At 39.3% G+C, this 20,458-nt stretch overlaps 1 protein-coding gene across 1 annotated transcript in view; it reads right to left on the bottom strand.

Moving 5' to 3' along the window:
* Positions 1 to 725: 725 nt before the first annotated feature.
* The window catches only part of cerk (ceramide kinase), a 36,889-nt gene continuing 17,156 nt past the window's right edge, over positions 726 to 20,458 (bottom strand). The window contains exons 5-13 of the mRNA XM_046379225.1: positions 20,290 to 20,356; positions 18,992 to 19,137; positions 13,629 to 13,703; positions 13,298 to 13,450; positions 12,227 to 12,332; positions 11,640 to 11,722; positions 8,552 to 8,751; positions 5,045 to 5,259; positions 726 to 2,899 (exon numbers count right to left, since the gene is read on the bottom strand). Of these exons, the coding sequence (XP_046235181.1) occupies positions 2,776 to 2,899; positions 5,045 to 5,259; positions 8,552 to 8,751; positions 11,640 to 11,722; positions 12,227 to 12,332; positions 13,298 to 13,450; positions 13,629 to 13,703; positions 18,992 to 19,137; positions 20,290 to 20,356 (1,169 nt within the window). The 3' untranslated portion in view covers positions 726 to 2,775. The remainder of the gene's footprint in view (positions 2,900 to 5,044; positions 5,260 to 8,551; positions 8,752 to 11,639; positions 11,723 to 12,226; positions 12,333 to 13,297; positions 13,451 to 13,628; positions 13,704 to 18,991; positions 19,138 to 20,289; positions 20,357 to 20,458) is intronic.

Genomic DNA, 20,458 nt, shown 5'->3' with positions numbered 1-20,458 from the left:
AGCTGAATATTTAGGTGATTTCAACAATCTGGATGAGGTAAAAACTGCAAATACTCATCATTTAAACACCAAGTATGTAAACACAGGGCCCAGGTTTAAAAATACTGGAGTTCCCATTTAAGATTCATCTAATTTACATTACTTCAAAAGTGAATACTGACACAAAGAGAAAAAAATGGCATTGTTTGAGTTCACTTAGGGCAGCAGAAAGAACACCTGAAAGCATTTTCATTCTACCACCTTCTAAAGTTGATATCGCCAACATGCTCACAGTCGCATACATTATCATTCAATTTTGAGCAGAGTCTTGCTCTAACCACAGTTACCAAATTCAGATTACCAGACTTTTCAACACTTTGGACTCACTTGCTTTGTGGTATCAGAAAGGAAAACAAGACCCAGACTGTGTGCAGAATGAGCCCAGCATGAAATGCCACTCCATCTCAGCAGAGACCTTTGATGTCTGATGTTCTTTAATGAAACATCTCACTCACATCAGAGAACCCTATTAAATTCAACTCATACAGGGAGGCAGAGAAAGAGCGAAAGAGTGAGATTGAGAAAGCCAAAGCAAAGGAGCACTGACCTCTGTGTCGATGTGTGAGAGAAGTGTGTGTGTGTGTGTGTGTGTGTGAGACAGAGTGCTAAAGAGTAAAGGAAGGAATTACATCAATGAAATCAAACACACCATGAAGATCAAGCAAAATAGGCAACATAAAAAGAGCCACAATTCAAAATAAATTTATTAAGAACTTTCACAAAATAAATCACATATCCACTCACTTCAGAGACTGTTTGTCTATTTGTTCAACAGAACAGTCAAACTGAAATGAGCAAATAAAATTCATGCTGTTTCAGGATCTACCTTTTCTTTCGATAATGTGTAATGTTAGCAGGCTAATTAGCTTCCATGTTCAGAGTGGAAGTCCTAGATGGAGGCTGGTTTTCCTGGCTTGCTAGCTTCCACCAGGTACAATATCATTTCTATTTCCTAAGACAAAAGTGAAGGGAACTCAAATGTCAGTTCAACATTGTTTGAAATGTCAGACGTAAAATGGTAAATTCTTTAGCATTTCAAATGTGGTTGGTCATAACTGCAAACAATCCTCACTTCTACAGTTTGTGTCTGCATGTGCACTTGAGACTGTGTGTTTGTGACAGGATTTAAAAGCATCACACGTCTTTCTGTAATTTGATAAAAGTGACAACTGAAGGTGAAACATTATACACATCCACAAGTACCAGAGTTGGAAAGGAATCAAAGAGAAAAACTGAATTTCATAGAGTTAAAAGTTGAGTGGCAGCATGTTTCATACAGCAGGGCATTGAATATGAGATATAACATAAAAAGACAGAAATAAACTGTTTGTGAGAGTGGGAGAAACTGCCTTTGCTCATCTATAGGTGCTTGTGTTAGCAGTGTGTTGGCTGCAGTAAGAGCACATCTGCAAAATGACAGTCATGAGGCTAATTGCTACAGAGCTAACTCATATTGGCACCTTCACAAGGCGCAACAACATTAACAAACACACTCTCACACACAACACTAACATCCCTAAGAGATTGGGGGGAAAACACACTTACTCTTACACACACAAACAGTTTACACGAATGCATTAAGATGTATGTTGTTAAACACAGTTTTAACAATGCAGAAACAGCATCAAAAGCAAAAGCTGCTCTGCTCTCTCTTGAATGGTTCACCTTGAACTACAACTAAACCGAGCTAACGAGGCTAATTTCAGACCCGTACAATAGATTTTCTCTAATTAACTTAACAGTGTATAATTCTTTCTAATCCCAGGTGTTGAGTGAACTGTTGGTACTTTTTAGCCCGAGAGGAGCAGAGCTCAAAGACACAGGTGCACCACAGCACTGCTGAGACACACCAAATCACTTAGCAACCACTTTGCCTTATTACCCAGAAGCCACCGGGGTCCTGTTAGTGTATTAGCAGGGTATTCAGCTCTTTTCATTAGTGCCCCTGGCTCATATCTGCTTTCACCTGGGTCACAGATAAAATGTGTTTTTCTTCCCCAAAAAGAGAAGATCAGATTCCATATATTGTTTTTTTTTTTTGGTGAAGCTCTGGCTAAGTCTTTTCAGTTTATCAGCGTGCTTCACAGGTATTTTTTTCATCATCCTTACACAGCAGTATCTCCTCGGCTGCCTGGCTATGCTACATAGGAAGAAATCCTATTAAAGTTCTCCTTCATGGTGGTATAAAAACCTTCCGATTGAGTCCAGCTCAGTCCAGTTTGGTTGCTTTTCATCTGTGTGAACGCCAAGACTGGTTCAGATCCTCTGAGCTTTCGATCTTCATTTTCCATAAGGTACAGATTAAAGAAACAGGAAACTGAGGTTTGAATGCAGCAGCACTAGGACTAGTGTGGCATATCATATTTGTTTGTTAAAGTTTGTTAAAGCTGCATGAGGGAATTTTACACATAACAGCCCCAAACGGCAAGTAAGAGATAACCAAATTTTACAGACTTCAGTAACAACAAATTATGAGATGTATCTTCTCTTTAAAGTTTTCCCCCTCTCTCTTTTTTCATTGTGTTTTTTTTTTTTTTTTTTCAAATCATACCTCTAGGTTTCAGTCCATGCTTGTGCATGGAGCAAACAACAGCAAACACACTAAAAAGGGAACGTTTGAACATTTGAGATTTACACTGATGAGATGCATGTATTTTTCCAGTAAAATCCTGCCAAGTGCAACTCGGTTTTTGTTTTCCAGCAGCTGAATGTCCAGTCCAGCTCTCAGTCCACTAACTAGTGTGAGCTTGGCTCCAGGGCCCAAAGTGTACAAGGGTCTTCAAACACACACTGCTGCTGCTGCTGCTGCTGCTCCTCCTCGATACCGCGGGCAAACAGCCGTATCAACTGGCACTGGACACTGCAGAGAGGAAGTGTGCACACACACCCACACACACGCACAAATACAACCACACACAAAACGCATCATTTAGCCTGAATAACAAACCATCAACTTAATGACTGTGCTCATTTCAGTGAGACTTTACTGTCCATGTGGCAGATGTAAAAGCAATGGAACGGCACCCCTGTGTGCAGACTTGACACGCAAACCTGAAAGTGAGACAATCTTTGGGGTGTGCAGAGTGTAAAGACCTTTAAAGAGAACACCTATAACAGATGTTATAACACAGATGGGGCTGACACACTTTAACGACACGCTTAAGAGATCTTGATGAATACAAAGTAAAAGTATAAGGACAGAAAAAGAATGAGTGAACGGCTAAGACAGTTATTATGGTACATTATATGCCCTCAGTTACTGTCTGTGCCTTTGTCTGCTAAGTGTATTTTTACTGAAACACCTGTTGTTTACTTGAAAACTTCTCCCGAAGTTAATATGATGGAACAGAAAATTAACTTCCAATTTTCAACCAAGGTTTATTTCCAAAATGCCAATCATACATATAAAAACATGCACTGCAGTACAATACATTATAAATAATAAAATATAATTGTATAACCCTTAAATCATAGAAGGGGTTATAATTATATAACAGGACCCTAGATAGTTTCAAACACTACAAGTTTCTCTCACTACGAGCGAACTTCTCACTTTTAAATCACAACTCTTCACTCTTTTCTTTGCTACTTTCTTTCCGTTTCGCCTGGGCTATTACCATTAATTATCTTAGCAGCACTCTGGCTGGCTCACTCCAAGAACGATTAGCGGAGAGGAAGTGGCAATAAAAGGATGGACTTCTGCTTTAATTAAAGGGGAGTAGCCTTTTAACATGGGGAGGGCTGTTAAATTAGCAACATTACAGCGCCATGCATCATTGGCAAAGTACAATGGAGCATGAAATAAATGATGCGTCAAGCAGTGACACACCGGCTGTATGGAGATCTGATGGTGGGGGAAGCTGAAGTGTGGATAGGGCCAGAATAATGAGGGGGGTCTAATTCCATCGAGTTGCCCAGATTGTCCAGCAGGGAACAGTGAAAGAGTCTCCTGACCAGAGACAGTTAGCACTAGCAACGCTAATGGCCCTGCCGATCTTACTTTGGTCTGGCCATGTAAGGAGAACTGCTTTATTACCAGCGACTACTGCACATCAGGACAGCTTACTTTCCTTGATATTGACAATTTACATGACCCAAACTTTTTAGAGACTTTAAATGTTCTTCTCTTGCCTGTTAGTTCTGTTAGACTAATAACTAACTAAAAAACACTACTAAAAAGGCAATTAAACTGAAGCTCACATTTTGTGTGTGAGCCAGTGAATGTATTCCAATACTGTGGGTTACTACAGGGAAAAACAAAACTAGCTGCTCTGTGAAACTTTACTGTGTCTGCTGGCTAAGTGTTGATGTCGGTATGCTAACATGTTGACCAAGACAATACTGTTAAAGTAATGTTCAGCAGGTATAAGGTTTTACCAGGTTCATCCATTTAGCGTGTTAGCCTGTGAGTTTCACTTCAGTGCACTTTATACAGAGCTCTCTGGCAGACAGAACATCATCTATTTCTACTTAGGTTTGATACTCAGGAGCATTTTAAAGTGCAGATTATGTCTGTAATACCCAGAAAAAGAACAGTCTTTACTGTGAATACTAGTATCATGCTGATGCAATAGACATGAGTCCTGCAAATATTTCAAGGTTTTCTCCATTATATTGCTTCTGAAATATTATGAGCACTGGTTCAAAAAGCCTTTTGCTGGTCCGTTTGCTGCTGAGAGTGACACAGCTTGTCTTCATCGTCTCAGAAAGTTATTGTTGTTATTTTCCTCAAGGGCTGAATGAAACGCAAAATAAGATGGCACAGTGGAAAAGTGAACTATGCCTGTCTTTGGCAGTCATAATGATTTTTCCAGCTTTCCAGTATTTACTTTACATATGCATATGTATAAGATTTTATTGTTGTTTTTTCTTTTCTAATGAATTCATTTGCACTTCAGTTTGTTTATCTCTAACAAAACATGGAAATGGAGGCATTTGTTTGAAATAACCCCAGTAGTAAGTTTGAAATTGTGTTGTACATTTACCGGTGACTCTCATTAGTTACCTGACTTGGATGGAAGTGTGAGGCAAGATCTCCCCATCGCAGGTCCAGCTGCTGTGGGCAGTGCTGTAGTTGCAGGTTGTTGGGGCCGAGTATATGGGACTGAAGCCTGTCTTCTTTGGACTCTCACTCAGGTCTTCTAGTGAAACCATCTCATCTTGCTGCGGCTGGAAACGAAACTTCCGTACCCGGTGGACCTCCACAAATGAGTGGTCAAACTGGGGAGGGAAGCAGAGATGGATGAGAAATAGATGAAAGAAAGGATGAGGAGAGATTGACAGATAGATGGATGAAGGAACAGATGTTCCAACAGATGGTGCAGAGGTCAAGACCACCACTCCAGAATCCCTTGAAGATTTTCATTTCAGAATAAGCAGTGGAGCAGGATGAGAGGGGAAAACAAGAGTCCATGTTTGTTTCATGCTTCATCAAATTAAAGTTTGGTGAAATTTGCTTTGGAATAAAAGAGTATTAAAAAGATGTATTATGAGTGTTTTTCAGGTTCTTCCATATGTGTTTTTATAAATACACTATTCTTCATGTTTCCACAAGGGTGCTTCAATCAGGGGGGGTCACAAGGAATCAACAAACGTCATGAGGAACACAATAACATAATAAAGACAAGAGCAAGTGAGAGAGGAAAAAGAAGGAAGAAAGGTGTTAGTGAATGTCAAAATGTCATGAAAATCCATTCAACAGTTGTTGTTAGGACCAAAGTGGTGGACTGGTTAACCAATATGCTGCTAGTGTGGCTAAACAAATCAAAACAAACATTAAAAAAACAAAAAACAAAATGAACTTCTCAAACATTTAAATGTCTCAGATTACTAACTACATAAGTTTATTTGTAAAACTACTTAATAGTATAAACTTAATAGCACTCACAAAATGGCAGTGACATATTTCTCTGAAATATGATTATTATATTTTTCAGTTTACAGGCACGTGTTGGGTGAGGTAAAAAGTTAATTTCTCGATTCCCATTTGATGGACTCCTGCTGAGTTCATAATGAGAAGCAAAACTACATGCAGAGATATTCTTCTTTTCCATTTACAAGAAAAAGAAAATGGCAAACACGAGATCAAATACAAAATAAAAGGATGGAGAGAAAAGGTCAGATAAAGATGGAGGTGCATAAAAACTATGTAAACGGCAGAGAAGTGAAAAGAGGAAGAAAGAGAGAGATGAAAAGAAATTATATTGTCAAAATCCCCTTTCATCTCACTCAGTGTTGCAGAAAGGTTCAGCTCTGTCCGGCACACTACTTTCTTCAACTTCACGGGGTGCCACTTTCTCTCTATTCTCTTCTCCTCTTTTTCTTTTTTCATCCCCTCCCTCCCTTCTCTCCTTTTCTCGCCTTCTCTCATCCCAAAAGCAGAGTGACAGCCATTTATTTCACATCAGACCCACTTTATGACTGCAGCCGCTTTGCATTCATGCTGGACGGTGTGCCTAAAAGGCTTTCTGACAAGGCCATGAATACGCTTAGCGGCTTCTCACTCCTTGTTTCTCTCTGCTTGGGTGGACAGTGATGCTGATATTAAGTGAACTCTGATGTAAAGTCCCTCTCACCCAGCTCATATGACTACTTGTCTACCTTTCTGTGATACAAGTACAGCAGGGAAGACTGTCTCAAACGAGAGACGCAACCACATTATGACTTCTCACTGGCAGCAACAAACTACTCACGAGCTTGCAAACGTCATTCAGGGGATATTGCACAATTTATTTTCGCTTATCTGTAAGAGTCTACAGCCATGCTAGTGGACTACTGAGCTGTACTTTGATACAACAGTGCATTAAGCTAACATTGTCAAAATGTCAAAGCTAACATGATACTGAGGTACAATATCAACTATCTTAGTTTAGTGGGTAAACATGATAACATTTAGCACAATGGCATTGTCATTACAGTTCCCATCGATCCTACATAAAGCAGGATTGTTACCTATTTAAAAATCTTTTCACTTTCTCTTACTGAATCAGTAAGGGTCCTCTGCTTATCCTCTGTTTCATGCACACCCTACTCTAATGCATACACTACATTTTCACATGCTTGGAATGACTTGTGAAATAATTAAACCAAAAGACTTTCACGAGTAATAATAAGTACAAGGGTGCAGGTTTCGCCATTGAGCATTTTCTGTCGCCCATGCCGGACTGTTTCAGCAGGAGATCATGGCCAAGCTGCACAAGGTCAAAGCAGAGTGAACTCATTCAGCTTATCACAAAATGTAATGGCAATATTTCCAACAGTTGATGAGAAAATAACACTGAACATTGTCATTCCTGAAATTCAAATGGTATTTTGCAGGAGAAGGATAAAGTGAAATCTTACTGGTGATTCTCACTCTTTGTAGCATATTGGGGAAACATCATAAAATGATTTTTCTGGCCTCTCTGCATTAGCTTCGCAAGGGAAGCTGTTAGTAATTACATTTTTCCCACACATAAGGTAATTTCATTCAGTCTGTGCTAAACTGGGACCGTGGCATTGCAGGGACATGCTTCATGTCACAGAGAGCAGCAAAAACTGTCCTCAAGTTGCTAAATTTCTCAGTAATATCAGCAGGTTCTGTACTGTTTTCTATTTTCCATTTGGTATTCAAATGTTTGCCTTTCCTACTGCTGAATCCTACAAACCTTTAGGCTCCAAATACATAATATCCTAATCTAATCAAACATTATTATAAGTAATATTCATCCTTGTAATCAACATACTGGGTGCAGAAGTCAAATGTTGACCTCCGGATGTCAGTGTCAGCTCAAAACACAGTTTACAATTGACCACTTTTACCAAGGCAGCTCCTGCAGATGAAATTACTGGCAAGATCCCTCTAAATGGGCTAAACTTCCTGAGGTCCTTCCTGAGGTAATAATTACTAATCACCAGACTTCCCCTGGTAATACTTGTGCTGTCCTGAGAGGGCATTAGTCTGGTATCAGCCTGCTCTCCCATACAACATATCCCTGATGCAGCGATTATCAGGGCCTCACCGGTCTGAGGTGGAGGTTATTTATGATACGTGGGAAGGCACAAGGGCTGAGGCATTTGAACTAAAGTGAGCCATAGTTGGGAAATTGAGCAGAGTCAGCAAATGGAGGTGCTAGCACAGCAAGTGGGGGAACTCTGCCTTCTGCTCGCTCGTTTACAGACTTAACACACTCTTCAATTTATCTGTGCAGAGACTGATGCAACTCCTGATGTTGAAAGCTAAATTCGGCTGCAAGGTGATTGACAGGAGGCTTTTCAGGAAGGATGAAATTGTCTTAAAAGTCTGGCTGCATTTTTTGGAGACTCCTTCACTCTTTGAAGAGGATGTTTTTCTCATCCCTGCTTGATTCAAATCGCATCAGTTTTAGCAGCTCATTTCAATTCTGAAATATTCTGTACAGCATGACTCATGCTCTGTTTACGCACACTGACTTTATAAGTATGAAGGAAAGTGCACTGAAGTCAAATTATATAGGTGTCTAAGTGTCTAAAAATGACACTCCTTCACTCCTACCTGGTCTTCTTTGTTGGTATGTCGAAGGAGGTGCCTGAAGAAGTCCAGACGGGAACACTTCCTGATGAGGATTAGGTCTGTGGTGCCGTCAGCGAGGTGAGCGGATGGTGACAGGCCTTTTGGACTGCGAGGACAAGCACAGCTCATACTGGCCGCATTAACGGCAATAAACTTTCCGCGGATCACACTCCAACTGCCATCTGAAACAGAGGAGTCGAGAGCTGGATTATGACCACACATACACTTTACTTACCAGCAGCAGTTCTTTTTTGTTGCTGTCAGCACAAAACACTTTCTAAATTGTTTTTTTGAAGCATTTTGATATTTGTGGGCACTTATGCTGTGCACTAAAGTCTCACATTCCTGTTTTGTGCTAGGAATCATGAATTAAAGTCACATGGATTCATCTGTGACTTACACTGTATGCCCCTCACTATACTTATAACATAATACAATATAGCCATTTTTTAAAGAGCGCTGGAAACAATGGCAGCCATATTGCCATCCAAAGTTATTAACATCCTGTGGAAATCAGGGCAGTTGATCTATGTATTAGGTCCATATATTGTATTATTATTAAATTATAACTGTTAATTTAATGTTAATCCAAAAAAGAAAAAATAAATAAAATATTATGTAATCTTAATTAACCTGTAAATCAAGTAAGGATGAACCTTAGTTACAACCATCTGAAACACATTCACCAGCAATTGTTCATCTGCAAAAAAGAAAAAAAAAGAAAAAAAAAAAAAAATATATATATATATATATATATATATATATATATATATATATATATATATATATATCACGACTGTTTCTCCATTTAACGTGTGCCTTTTGGACTGTCTTTGGTTTACTTAACTCTTTTCTTTTCACTAAAATGCTGAATCTCCTCCATCTGACATTGGCACTTTGAAGTAAACAGACCTTGAGCTGCAGTCAATGTACTGTGCTGTAATTTAATTGCGATGCAGTATTCAGCAGTTCCACAGCATTTGCAAGCCATGTGCCACATTTGATTTTGCTTGAAGTATTCTGCCTGCTTTAAGCTACTTATTTTCTACAAGTTAGATAAGGGATTGGTGGAAGCAGAACATTCTGATTCCTTTCGGCTTTTTTTTTTTTCCCAAAAATGCTGATGCTATACTGAAACAAATAATCTGAGTCCCATCAGGAAATGGAGTTTCTGAAATCATGCGACATATTTTGAGAGAGCTTCGTGGGTCCTTTAGGTTAACTTCTCAGCTTGTTACAAGACAGCAGTGATGCTGATGAGGGTTCATTAAGTTCCAGATGTCTTGGCAGGAATTCTCAGAGCAGCTTTACCCTGATGATGGAGCCACGATTGAACACTGATCCTGAGAGGAATGTGTCGGTCTTACGTTTTCAAAATGCAGTTAAGGTTGGCTAAGGACGGCTTCACAACATCTTAAGAGGAAGTCATATAGACAGAAGACTGATTGGCTTAACCTCAAGTTAGCTTGTTATGATTAAACACACATGTGATGTCCAATTCTCAAATGACAGACGCAATGGTTGCAATTCAGAAATCACCACTCTGTTCCTCAGAGATTAGGGACTGTTTACAAGTGACGGTGTAACAAAGACACAGTATCACCCACGGGACTGCCAGCGCCTGTCACCAGGGTGATAGTCACTGGAGTAAGCTGAAAAAAAAAAAAAAAAAGTGATCACAGACGTCCAAACCTCAGAGGGAAAATTATGTGATCTCGGAAAGCAAAACGATTCATTACCTTTCCCCCTCATTTCGCAAAACAAACTTACAGAGGTGATAACGCGAACCAATGATAACAAGCCCGCTGAGGCTACATAAAAACAACAATATTCTAATTGGGAAGCAGTGATTAAAGTTAAATTAAAAAAAAAAGACAACAAATCAACTGTGGACTGTAGACTCTGCATTAGAGAATGTTTCCAAATGAGTATTTGCTTTTTGGAAGGGAGGCAAGCTCATTTGCAGAGAGAGTGTGTGTCGTGCCTCATTGATTTAGCAGTTGTCTGCGATCTCCCTCGCCAGGAAGGAGGAAAAAAAAAAGAAGAAGCAAAACAAACGGCAGCACTGGCGTGAGGCAAACCCCCTGTCAGAGCTGGCAGAGCCAAATTTCTTCCTGATTAGTGGGAGTCTGACACACATCATACGAACACACAAACAGGTTACGCTCGCTTTCATACTGACACAGGAAAAAAAAAAAAACATAAAAATACAAACACTCCATAGGAAGCCACAGTAGCAGATAGCCAAGATAGAAAATCTTGAATTTAATATCACGACACTAATTAGAGAAGAAAAAAAGCCACACACAGCTCATCTGCAGTTCAGATTGTTCACACAAAGACAGACCAGCGTGCGCACACACAGGAGTCTGCATTTCATCTGCCTCCAGAGGTTTGTGCTGCTCTGTCTGTGGGTTGAGAGGACTGTAGATAATGAAGCATGTGTGAGTGAGTGTGTGTGTGTGTGTGTGTGTGTGTGTGTGTGTATGGAGGGGCTGAGGAGGGAAAGGGAGGCGACGCTGCCCTACTTGAGGCTGAGTGGACAGACAGCAGCCTCATCAGGAGCAACAAGTAATCCCATCAAGCAGATGCTGGGTTGGATGCTGGAGATTTGGAAATTGATAAGCAAAAAAAAGGCTCCAACGGGGAGCTGTGCAATGTCACTAAAATCAGTTCATATTTTTCCATCAATAACTCATCAAGAATCTCATCAAGAATTTTGCCATGCTGTGGGAGAAAAACAACCCTGACAGAAAATGGAGATAAAGTAAAATTTGAGAGGGAGAAGACGATGCTGTTATTTACACTCTGGTATTGCAGAATGTAAATCTCCCCTGATTTGTGTGTGACTTCAAGGGAAAAGGGAGCCATTGAAAGATTGTCTCATCTCCCCTTGTTTGTCTTTTCTCTCAAACTACACCCTTTAGAGATGCTTATTCTCACACACCTCAGAAGTCTAAAAATGGTTTCAGAATAGACAAACAAGCACATAACGAGGCAAAGGGATGAGCCTTAGACTTCTTCGTGTGATTAATTTGACATATTTCGATGAATAACCCCAAACTCGTACCTTCATCAGACTTTCCCTTCTCCTCTGACATCTCCCAGTGCTTGTTGTCCTTTGATGAGGGCTTGTGCTGACACACGCCGCACCTGAAATAGCAGCGTAACCTTGTTTTACAGTCATCAAACCATTGATGTCAAGGTTTTAACAAGCTTAAATGATTCATTAGGCGAGAGTAAATCCAGTCCATCTTTAGCTTTAGCTATTTAAATATTTGTAGTTTTTGTCAGAAAATCTCAAAGACGTGAGCAGCCAGAAAAGCCTTTTGAGCGTGGTCATGTCACTTTTTATGGTAAAATAAGTTGTCAGGAAAAACGTCATTTTACAGATGAATGGTTTTTCTTCCTTTCGGCTCTCATAACATATGCAAACAATGTCTGCGCCCAGCATCTCAAAAACCAAAGCACTTAGTCAAGCACCTTTTTGGAAAAGACTGAATGAGTTCTCGGTCTGCAATAAATCAGATTGGCTTCCTGACAACATAAACTAGCCCATTTCAGCTCTGGCAGGTGCACTGCTACTACTACCCTCCATCAGATAAGTAGGCACATTGCAAAGTGCTGAAAAGTCATAGAAATGGATGCTTTATTTACCCGGATCGACACAGCAGCTTGTCCCTAGGGGTTCCCATGTTTTTCTCAGCAGGAAGAAAAGAGATGGTGCCTTCATAGTAGTTGTGACTCAGAAAGGTTTTTACCCCTGCAACGCAAAACAGTGTGGACCACAGAATGCATGTCAATGTGTGCCAATTGTTGGGTTTAATTTAATTGTTATTATACCTGACAAGACAATTAAAAGCAAAAATTCACATCAATAACTGGACCACTGTTTTAGGCTGTGTAACTGGATAAAATGTAATTAAAGCAAAGTTTTGAGATCCTGCTAAAGCACAGGTAACACACACTTGTGTGTTTAAAATCCTTATTGTGTTTGGTGACAATGGACGCCTCCCAGAGGCCTCATGTAGCAACCATGCACAGTTCTATGGTAGTATTAGTGGTACACAAATTTTGCTGTGGATAAACTAAGTCTGAAATTACTGACACACAAAATCCCAACTTGACTATCAACCGTGTAAATAATTGATAGATTGTACTGTTGTTCCTGAGGATGAGCATTTCTGTTTTTATTTGGAAAATGGGACAAGAAACAATAGTTTCATTTTGAATTCCATCAGTCTTCTAGTTTAACTTCTTCTGCATGCAGATGGATTTGGAAAAGGTGAAATTTATAACTGATCATTGTGTAAAGGCTTCTATTCACAGCACATGTTTCGAACTTGTTTCACGTGTCCTTCTATAAATGAGATCTTCAAAGTTATTCTCGAGTGTGTATTTGGCCCCAATTTAATTTGATCTGGTTTCATAACTTAGATCATAAGGTGGGTGCCTTTGTTTAAAACACCTTATAGTACAATGAATGGAAGCATTTATGAGTAGTCCCAGGGGGTCGAGAAATCTTGGTGTTGTTGGTGAGTCCCACTGAATCCACAGGCTTGAGTTTCTGTGTGAGATTTATATCTTAAATCCTCTGAAGTCTGAACCTAGAGCAGGACCAGGAAGCTCAGGGGTGAACTCCATGTTACTTCACATTAAATAAGCCGGTGTGAGGTCAGTGAGCCAAGGGAGATGTCATTCAACTTTAGAATGCGAGGGCCTTCATACCTGAGAGGTCATATCTGGAAGGACCCAGCCATCTCTTCCTCTCACTGTCTGTCAGCAAATCACCATAGAAACCGTAGCCAAGCAACGAGACGGAGTATCTGAGGAAGATGTCGTTGTGGTGAACTGAGCAAACGTCCATTGGCTGGGAATCACCTGTTAAGATACACCTGGTCATGTTGTTACCTCGACACGCAAACATGAAACTAAAAGCCGCTGTTTGAAAGGTTGTTTGTAGCTTCCTTCAAAACACTGATAACATTTCAAAGAATAGAAACAGGAACTGACCTACTAACCTGAAACATGTCATACAAATTCAGTGATTTCTACCCACCCACAATGATGTGTAAAGCAGAAGTAACTGGATCGTTGGTTCCCACTGTGGCAAAGCAGATACAATCAGTGGACCCTGTTGGAAAAAAGACACAGGTCGATGGTGAGCCTTAGTAACAACATATATATATAGGCATGTTAAAGACGCTGTGACATTACAAAACTCTGTGTAGAAAGTTCCCTCACACAGGTGGTGCACACAGTCTCTCAGTAATTGTGTTAAACACCCTCTGACTCAGATCTCACACAGGGACAGTCAAAATGACAAACACAAAGACACCAGTTTTCAACTGGAATGTGTCGAAATAAGCTGCCAGAAAAACTTGTTCATAGTGGAAAACATTTTGCCAATACATGCTGGGATCCATACACAACTGACACTAAACATCTCCAGAGCTGAACCTCAAGTTAAATGCTACAATTTAGTTAAATTACTATGCTGACATGATGTTCAGCATATGTAACTATTACCATCTTCCTCTTAGCTTAGCATGCTATCATTTGCTATTTAGCTCGAAACTCATGAACAGCTGAGGCTGATGGGAATGTTTGGGGAGAGGGAAGTTTGGTCATAAAGTTCTGGATAAATTAAAAACCAGATCTGTATCAATTAGCAGCTGTGCAGATGTTTCAACTACAACCACAAAGGTGAACTTCTTGGTGGGGATGTTGGAAAAGTGAGGGTATCCACACAGTCTTTAGGATACATTGAGTAAATGTTGACATGTTTTGCTGGTTAAGTAAAGCTCCTCTTAGGTCAAAACTGTAGTTTCGTGTCCTACAATGTATTGTTTTTTTTGTTTTGTATTGTTTTTCATTTTTATGTAGTGGCGCTGGTGTGGCAAACCAAATCCAGTCTAGACAACTGTCATGCTTGTTCTGATACAATAGCACATTGATATGAATACTACAGAGTTCTCGATAAACAATTTCATTGTTATCCTCATAATAAGTTCAGTGAGCAGTTTTGCTATCTACAGTAATCAGAACAGACTGTGCATGCAAAGCTGTAAAGATGTAAATCAAAGGTGTGAATCTTTCATTTGTAGTTAAAGATCTGGTCCTTGGTAGACTTACATGTCCTTCAAAGCTGCAACCAAGGAAGAGGAATTCAGCTGAATGAGTTTATCAGGCGGAAGTAAGGATGTTTCAGTCATAAAGTTAACTATTCGAATAGCTCCAGGCCCTGGGCTATCATCAGCTCTCTTCAGCCAACAAATGAAGGATAAGAGGCATCCCCAGCCTTGGGAGAAATGAGTTGAGTTGGATATTAAATCTTTCAACTTGAGAGGTAATAAGACTCTCTCTCACTTTCTGAGCCACATGGAATAATTTCAGACCTATCTACCCTACTTTGATCATCTTCAAGTGGTGAAATGGACCTACTGCCACTGATAAGAGAGAGAAAGTGAGGGAGAGAGGGGAGAGGAGAGTGAAATCTCACTAGTGATGTTTTGAGATGGCTCACAGAAGTGTGACAGAGGAGATCAGTCTTGTCATTCAGCTTTGGACACACAGATGAGTATAAAGATGGGCTCTCTCTCTCTCTCTCTCTCTCTCTCTCTCTCTCTCTCTCTCTCTCTCTCTCTCCAGCTTTCTCTGACTTACTCCTGCACTTTCTGTGAACATCACTTATCCGGCCTTTGCTTCTCCTCCTCCAAGCTTCATAATCACATCTGAACACTTTCCATTTGCTCCCGACAGTGCTGCACTACCTGCTATTTTGCTGAGCATAAAAACAGTGACATATGCTATTTGACTCTTCTAAAGCTATCCAGTAAAAGCCAACTGACTTTGAATGGATTTAAGTGGCTTACACAGATGTTCAATGATGTTCAATCCTCAGATGTTCAATGTTTTATTCCCCTTAAGTTACTCAACCGCAGTAGCCTGTTGGCATATTCAGAGAAGCAAGCATAAACTGTCACAAGGCATATTCTCAGTGGAAAAGCTCCACTGTTAAGCTGCATTTTCCTTGTTTCCAGTAAAATCATCAAATTTATCTCAGGGACAACAATGGAGTCTAGATGCTCTTCAGTGCTGCCCCAAAAAGGATATTTTTGTGCTTAAATCCTCAGTCCATGAATGTATTTATAACTGCACTTGTGACAGTATCTTTTAATGACAGGGGTGAACCCTAGTGAACCAGCAGATAACTGGATCTTAGAAAAACTCCTTGCGCTGTCATAAAAATGACGTAACTAAATCAATATGACCGATCTAAACTTTCAGTGTGTCAGGGTTGACCTGACTTTCCTTTTCAGACCACAATAGCTAAAACCAGCGTAACCGGAGCATGTCAAAGAACGTTTGTGTGTATGACAGCTCGCTGACAAGGCCATAAATGAGTTCATGACCGTTAATCTGAACCTTGCCAAAGAGGACTTTGATACCTTACAATGATATTATACCATAACCTCAATGGTGTTTTCGATTATCATATTGATGGTATATCAAATTATACTCATACTCACGTATCAGCACGTGTCTACATATGGCCATGGCCTTTGTACCAAAAGCTCGATGCCTGCTACTGTTCTGTTAAGCAAAAACTAAGCAAAGCTCTATGTGCCGAGATGATTATTACATTTAAGTTGTTACTTTAAATGCAGTTATGAAAAATAATAAACTAAATAACTGGTTTACATGAGTGATTGTGTTGGATGTAATATTGGATTTTGTTAAAAATTTGTTATTTTTTGTATTCAAATTCAAGCATATTCCTAACCTTGAAAACATAATGGTTAAAACTAAGCATACTCCAAACTGCTGCTGTAACTATGCAATCGTCAGCAGTTATATTTTTCCAGTGTTTGAGTTGAGAGGAAACTCTTGAAGGTGTAATCAGCTTGCCTGTGCTTCTACAGTGTTCATGAAGGGAAGGAAAAACATGCACTGAGGTGAGAGGTTGACTTTGGTTAACTGAGGTTTAATTAAATGTAGAATCTTGATGAAAGTAAACCAAAACAGTTTCTAATTTTACAGTCGACAACTAGCCTTGTATTAAATAGCATAGCAGTGACATTTAAAAGTTGGAAGAGTTATTGAACATCGACTTGAGAGCATTCACTCCTGTGACCCCGAGTACCTGAGAATAAGTGTGGTTTGACTAAACAAACCCAAATCATGATTTTAATTGGCCCAAAAATCATTTCTTGCTTCCCCAGCAGATCCTCAAACCCCTCTGTTATTATCATCAAACTGTGCACTGGATAGCCTCATACTGGTCTTCATGTAACGTATGTCTACCCTCATGAAAATTATAGTGATTTCAAAATGTCACACAGCATGTTTTCCATCTATGGCACTTGGGATGATTGACCCTCTGCAGGCTCATATTGGGACCCCCTGCCCTGTTGCCATAGAGACTCTCTTATGTAACTCAGACGCCCTGAATCAGGGGTTGAAATTCTTCACAACCAAAATCAATAACAGTTCTGCAAAGTGGGATTTTTATGCAGGAGTGAACATTTCTGGCACCTCTTTTGTACAATTTTGGAAAAATAAAAAAAAAAAAAAAACACTTGACATCTGTCATGCAATGGTTACCTTGATAAAACACACTGTAACACTATACATCAAAGTAACTGTACTTGTATTTTTACTGTAGCCCTCTGTCGCTTCAATTTTGATGGCAATACTTGTTTGGTGCATAATTTCGTCCAAGAAATTTTCCTTCAATATATTTGTACAGTTTCTAAATTAATTTACACCAATTAAGGTGTCAAGTGACTGTGTTGCTGAAGTTCTCATGTAAACTGTTTTACTTTTATCATTATTTTTAACTGAAACTAATTTAATTTAAAGCTTACACTAATTCCATTAAAAGCTATCAAGGTTTTTCCTGGTTCAGAATGGGCCTCTGAGGGGTGAGGAAGAATGATTGGTCAGCTACAGTTAGGGCTGGGCGAAATAACTGAAAAAAATGATCATGATAAAATGTTTCATTTCAGTCTATCAGCAATTGTTGGGCATTCTTAATGACCTATTTTTAACAGACCAAGAGAAAACACTTGAATTTAACCACTTTTTTAAACCACAGGGTTAATCTTACAGTCCTTTTCAGACCATAATAGGTAAAACTAGTATAACGGAAACATGTCAAAGAAGGTTTTATGACAGCTCAGTGACTCAGAATTCAAAACCATCAAGCTGACCTTTGACAAAAAGGACTTTGATAGCTTACGACAACATTACCATAACCTCAATAGCTATTTTGATTACTATATTGATGGAAACATAAATCACACCCATGTGGCAAAGATACAAGCTCCCATACTGGTTTATAAGCACAGATCTACATATGGCCTCATAGTTCCCCTTAAGCAAAACTGTATATGCTAAATTGTTAGGCATTTCACATTATTACCATTAGTTGAGACACTGGTTTAAAAAAACAGTTTCACAACGTGATGAACGTGATGCCCATGATGCCCATGTTCACATAAATGAAGGAACATGTTACCAGCACGATATTTTCTGGACAACACTTAATATCCATGGCACAGTGATAAAAACATTTAATATTGGTCCTTAAATATAACCCACCCTTTGGCCACGGTGGCTGTGCAATTATTAGAGCATTAAACGCTTTATTTAGCCATGTTACTCTTCATTTTAAAAAATATTTCTGGTACTAATACAACCCAGGAAACTGTCTGTGCGCCATTATGAGACTACCAAATGCCAATACAAAATAAAATGTCTGTTTGCTTGTCACATGTAGCACAATCCATTGACAAGAGATTGTAGACGAGGGGTGCTGGAAGAAATAGAAATAAAACAGCTATTATTTAATAAAACTAATTACAGGAAGTTCTCACAGTGAAGCATCCAGGCCTAGTCAATGCAGAAACAGCCCCATGTGTAACTATATAGGGGCTGTGTGTGAGAGGGAATTTGATTGCTGTGTTATGTCTTCAGTTCACGTTCTGCTTATTCAGCCGTCGTTTCAGAAATTGCTGTTTAACACATTCAGAGATTATTTCATTTGCCATTTTCAATTCTTATCATTTTGAAACTGCTGATTTTCCTTTGCCACTGGGTAAAACTTCATTGGGAGGAATGTCAATTAAATGTGATGCTACAGTCAAGAGATTGTTAGCTAACAGCTGGCTAGCTTTGATTTCACTATTCCCAACAAAGAAATAGCTCCATACATAATCCATTGTAAAAACATGTAAGACAGGTATGTGGTATAAATCTTCTATATGCCTGTAATTTGAAAGATTTGTGTGGTATTGATCTTCTCTAACTTTATCTAACTCAAAAAAAGAAAAGCTATCAAGTATTTCCTAGGATGAACTATTCCTATAAAGCTTTTGACAAAATTAAGCAAAACATGATAAAGTTGGAAACACTCACCTGCAGGAATGATCCCTATGCGCAGAGAACACGGCACCAACTCAACATCTGGTTGGTTCTGGTCCACACCATTGTCTGTTTGGGTCCTGGTGACCAACCCGTGCAGGATCTCACTGAACATCCCATCTCCACCCACACACACCACCCTGAGAGACAAATAATATTAAGATTTACATCAGTCTGACATCAGTTCTGCGATACATTTAAACATGTTCAGGTCATACAGGTAGCCTGTGTGGATGGCACATATTGAGCCTAACTACATACAACTACAGGGGTTTGCAGTAAAGCACATATTTATGAGGAAAAAAATATAGTTATTATATGTAATCCCTGAGAATAGAATCAGCTACATGTCTAAAATAATTGTCAAATGTGGAACTGCTCCTTTTGCTATTTTTGACCACTTGATTTTAATTGAATGTCTTAACATTAGAGTGGACTGGGTTAAGTCAAAGCTTTATTTTTTCTCTCTGTCTCTCTGAAAGGACCTTTTGTGTGACTACATGGACTGCAGTATCCTTTTCACCCATGGAGCACCACAGGGACCTGTCCTGGGTCCTTCACTATTCTACAAGCTACCTTAAGATCTAATATTTCAAACGCGTTGTATCAGTTTCCATTTTACACAGAGAGTCCAACTTTTCTTTGACTCAAATGACATTGTGTTACTGAGCACACTAACATTGACATTAGTGTTTAGCTCAAGGCACCACTGTGGCAGGCTGTTATTCTGTACTTTTACTCCATTGTCATGTAATTTCATCTGTGAAATTGAATAAATTGAAGATCTTGGTTTTATGTCTTTGTATTCTTGCTATTACCCTTCATATTATTATTAGCAATGCGGGTTTGCAAATTTATTTGAAGCTGAGGTTGAAAGAAAAAGTCATATTAAACAAAAGAATATAAACAGTATCTGTTTGCTATGCTACATGTTCATGTGCCAGATGTTAGGAAATCCTGATATTAAGACAGTCACACAATCAAAAATGAAACCAGTAAATCCAAAGCAAATTTGCAAAAGGGGATTCATGTCAGTGTCAAAGATCATCAGACTGACACTGAGTCTTAAGTGTGAGAAACACACAGTGTTTTGTCTCAGTGATAACAATCTGAAACACAGATTTCAGCACAAATGGGCCTCAAAACAAATTCCTAATGTGTGATAATTGATACGCAGACTCTCGGTGGCTTTATTGCAATATGAACAGACCAAAGTAAACTCCATGTCACAGCAAAGAACAAATGTTCAAAGCCTGTAAGTAGTAGCTATAAGCTATATAAGGAGTACTCACCCATCATATTTATCTAGATTGGCATCTGTTTTCAAGTGGTCCCTGGCATGATTAGCTCGCTCTGTGACTATGGAAACAAATCAAATGGCAAGCATTAGCAAGTTCAGTGGAAAAGAATATAGGCTACAGACAAAATAACTTGACTTGTTGTGGCGCAACTAGTAGAACA

Source organism: Scatophagus argus, chromosome 22, assembly GCF_020382885.2.
Source record: "Scatophagus argus isolate fScaArg1 chromosome 22, fScaArg1.pri, whole genome shotgun sequence".
Classification (NCBI taxonomy): domain Eukaryota; kingdom Metazoa; phylum Chordata; class Actinopteri; family Scatophagidae; genus Scatophagus; species Scatophagus argus.
The sequence above is the reverse complement of the archived record's forward strand: the minus strand, read 5'-3'. Positions and strand labels throughout refer to the sequence as shown.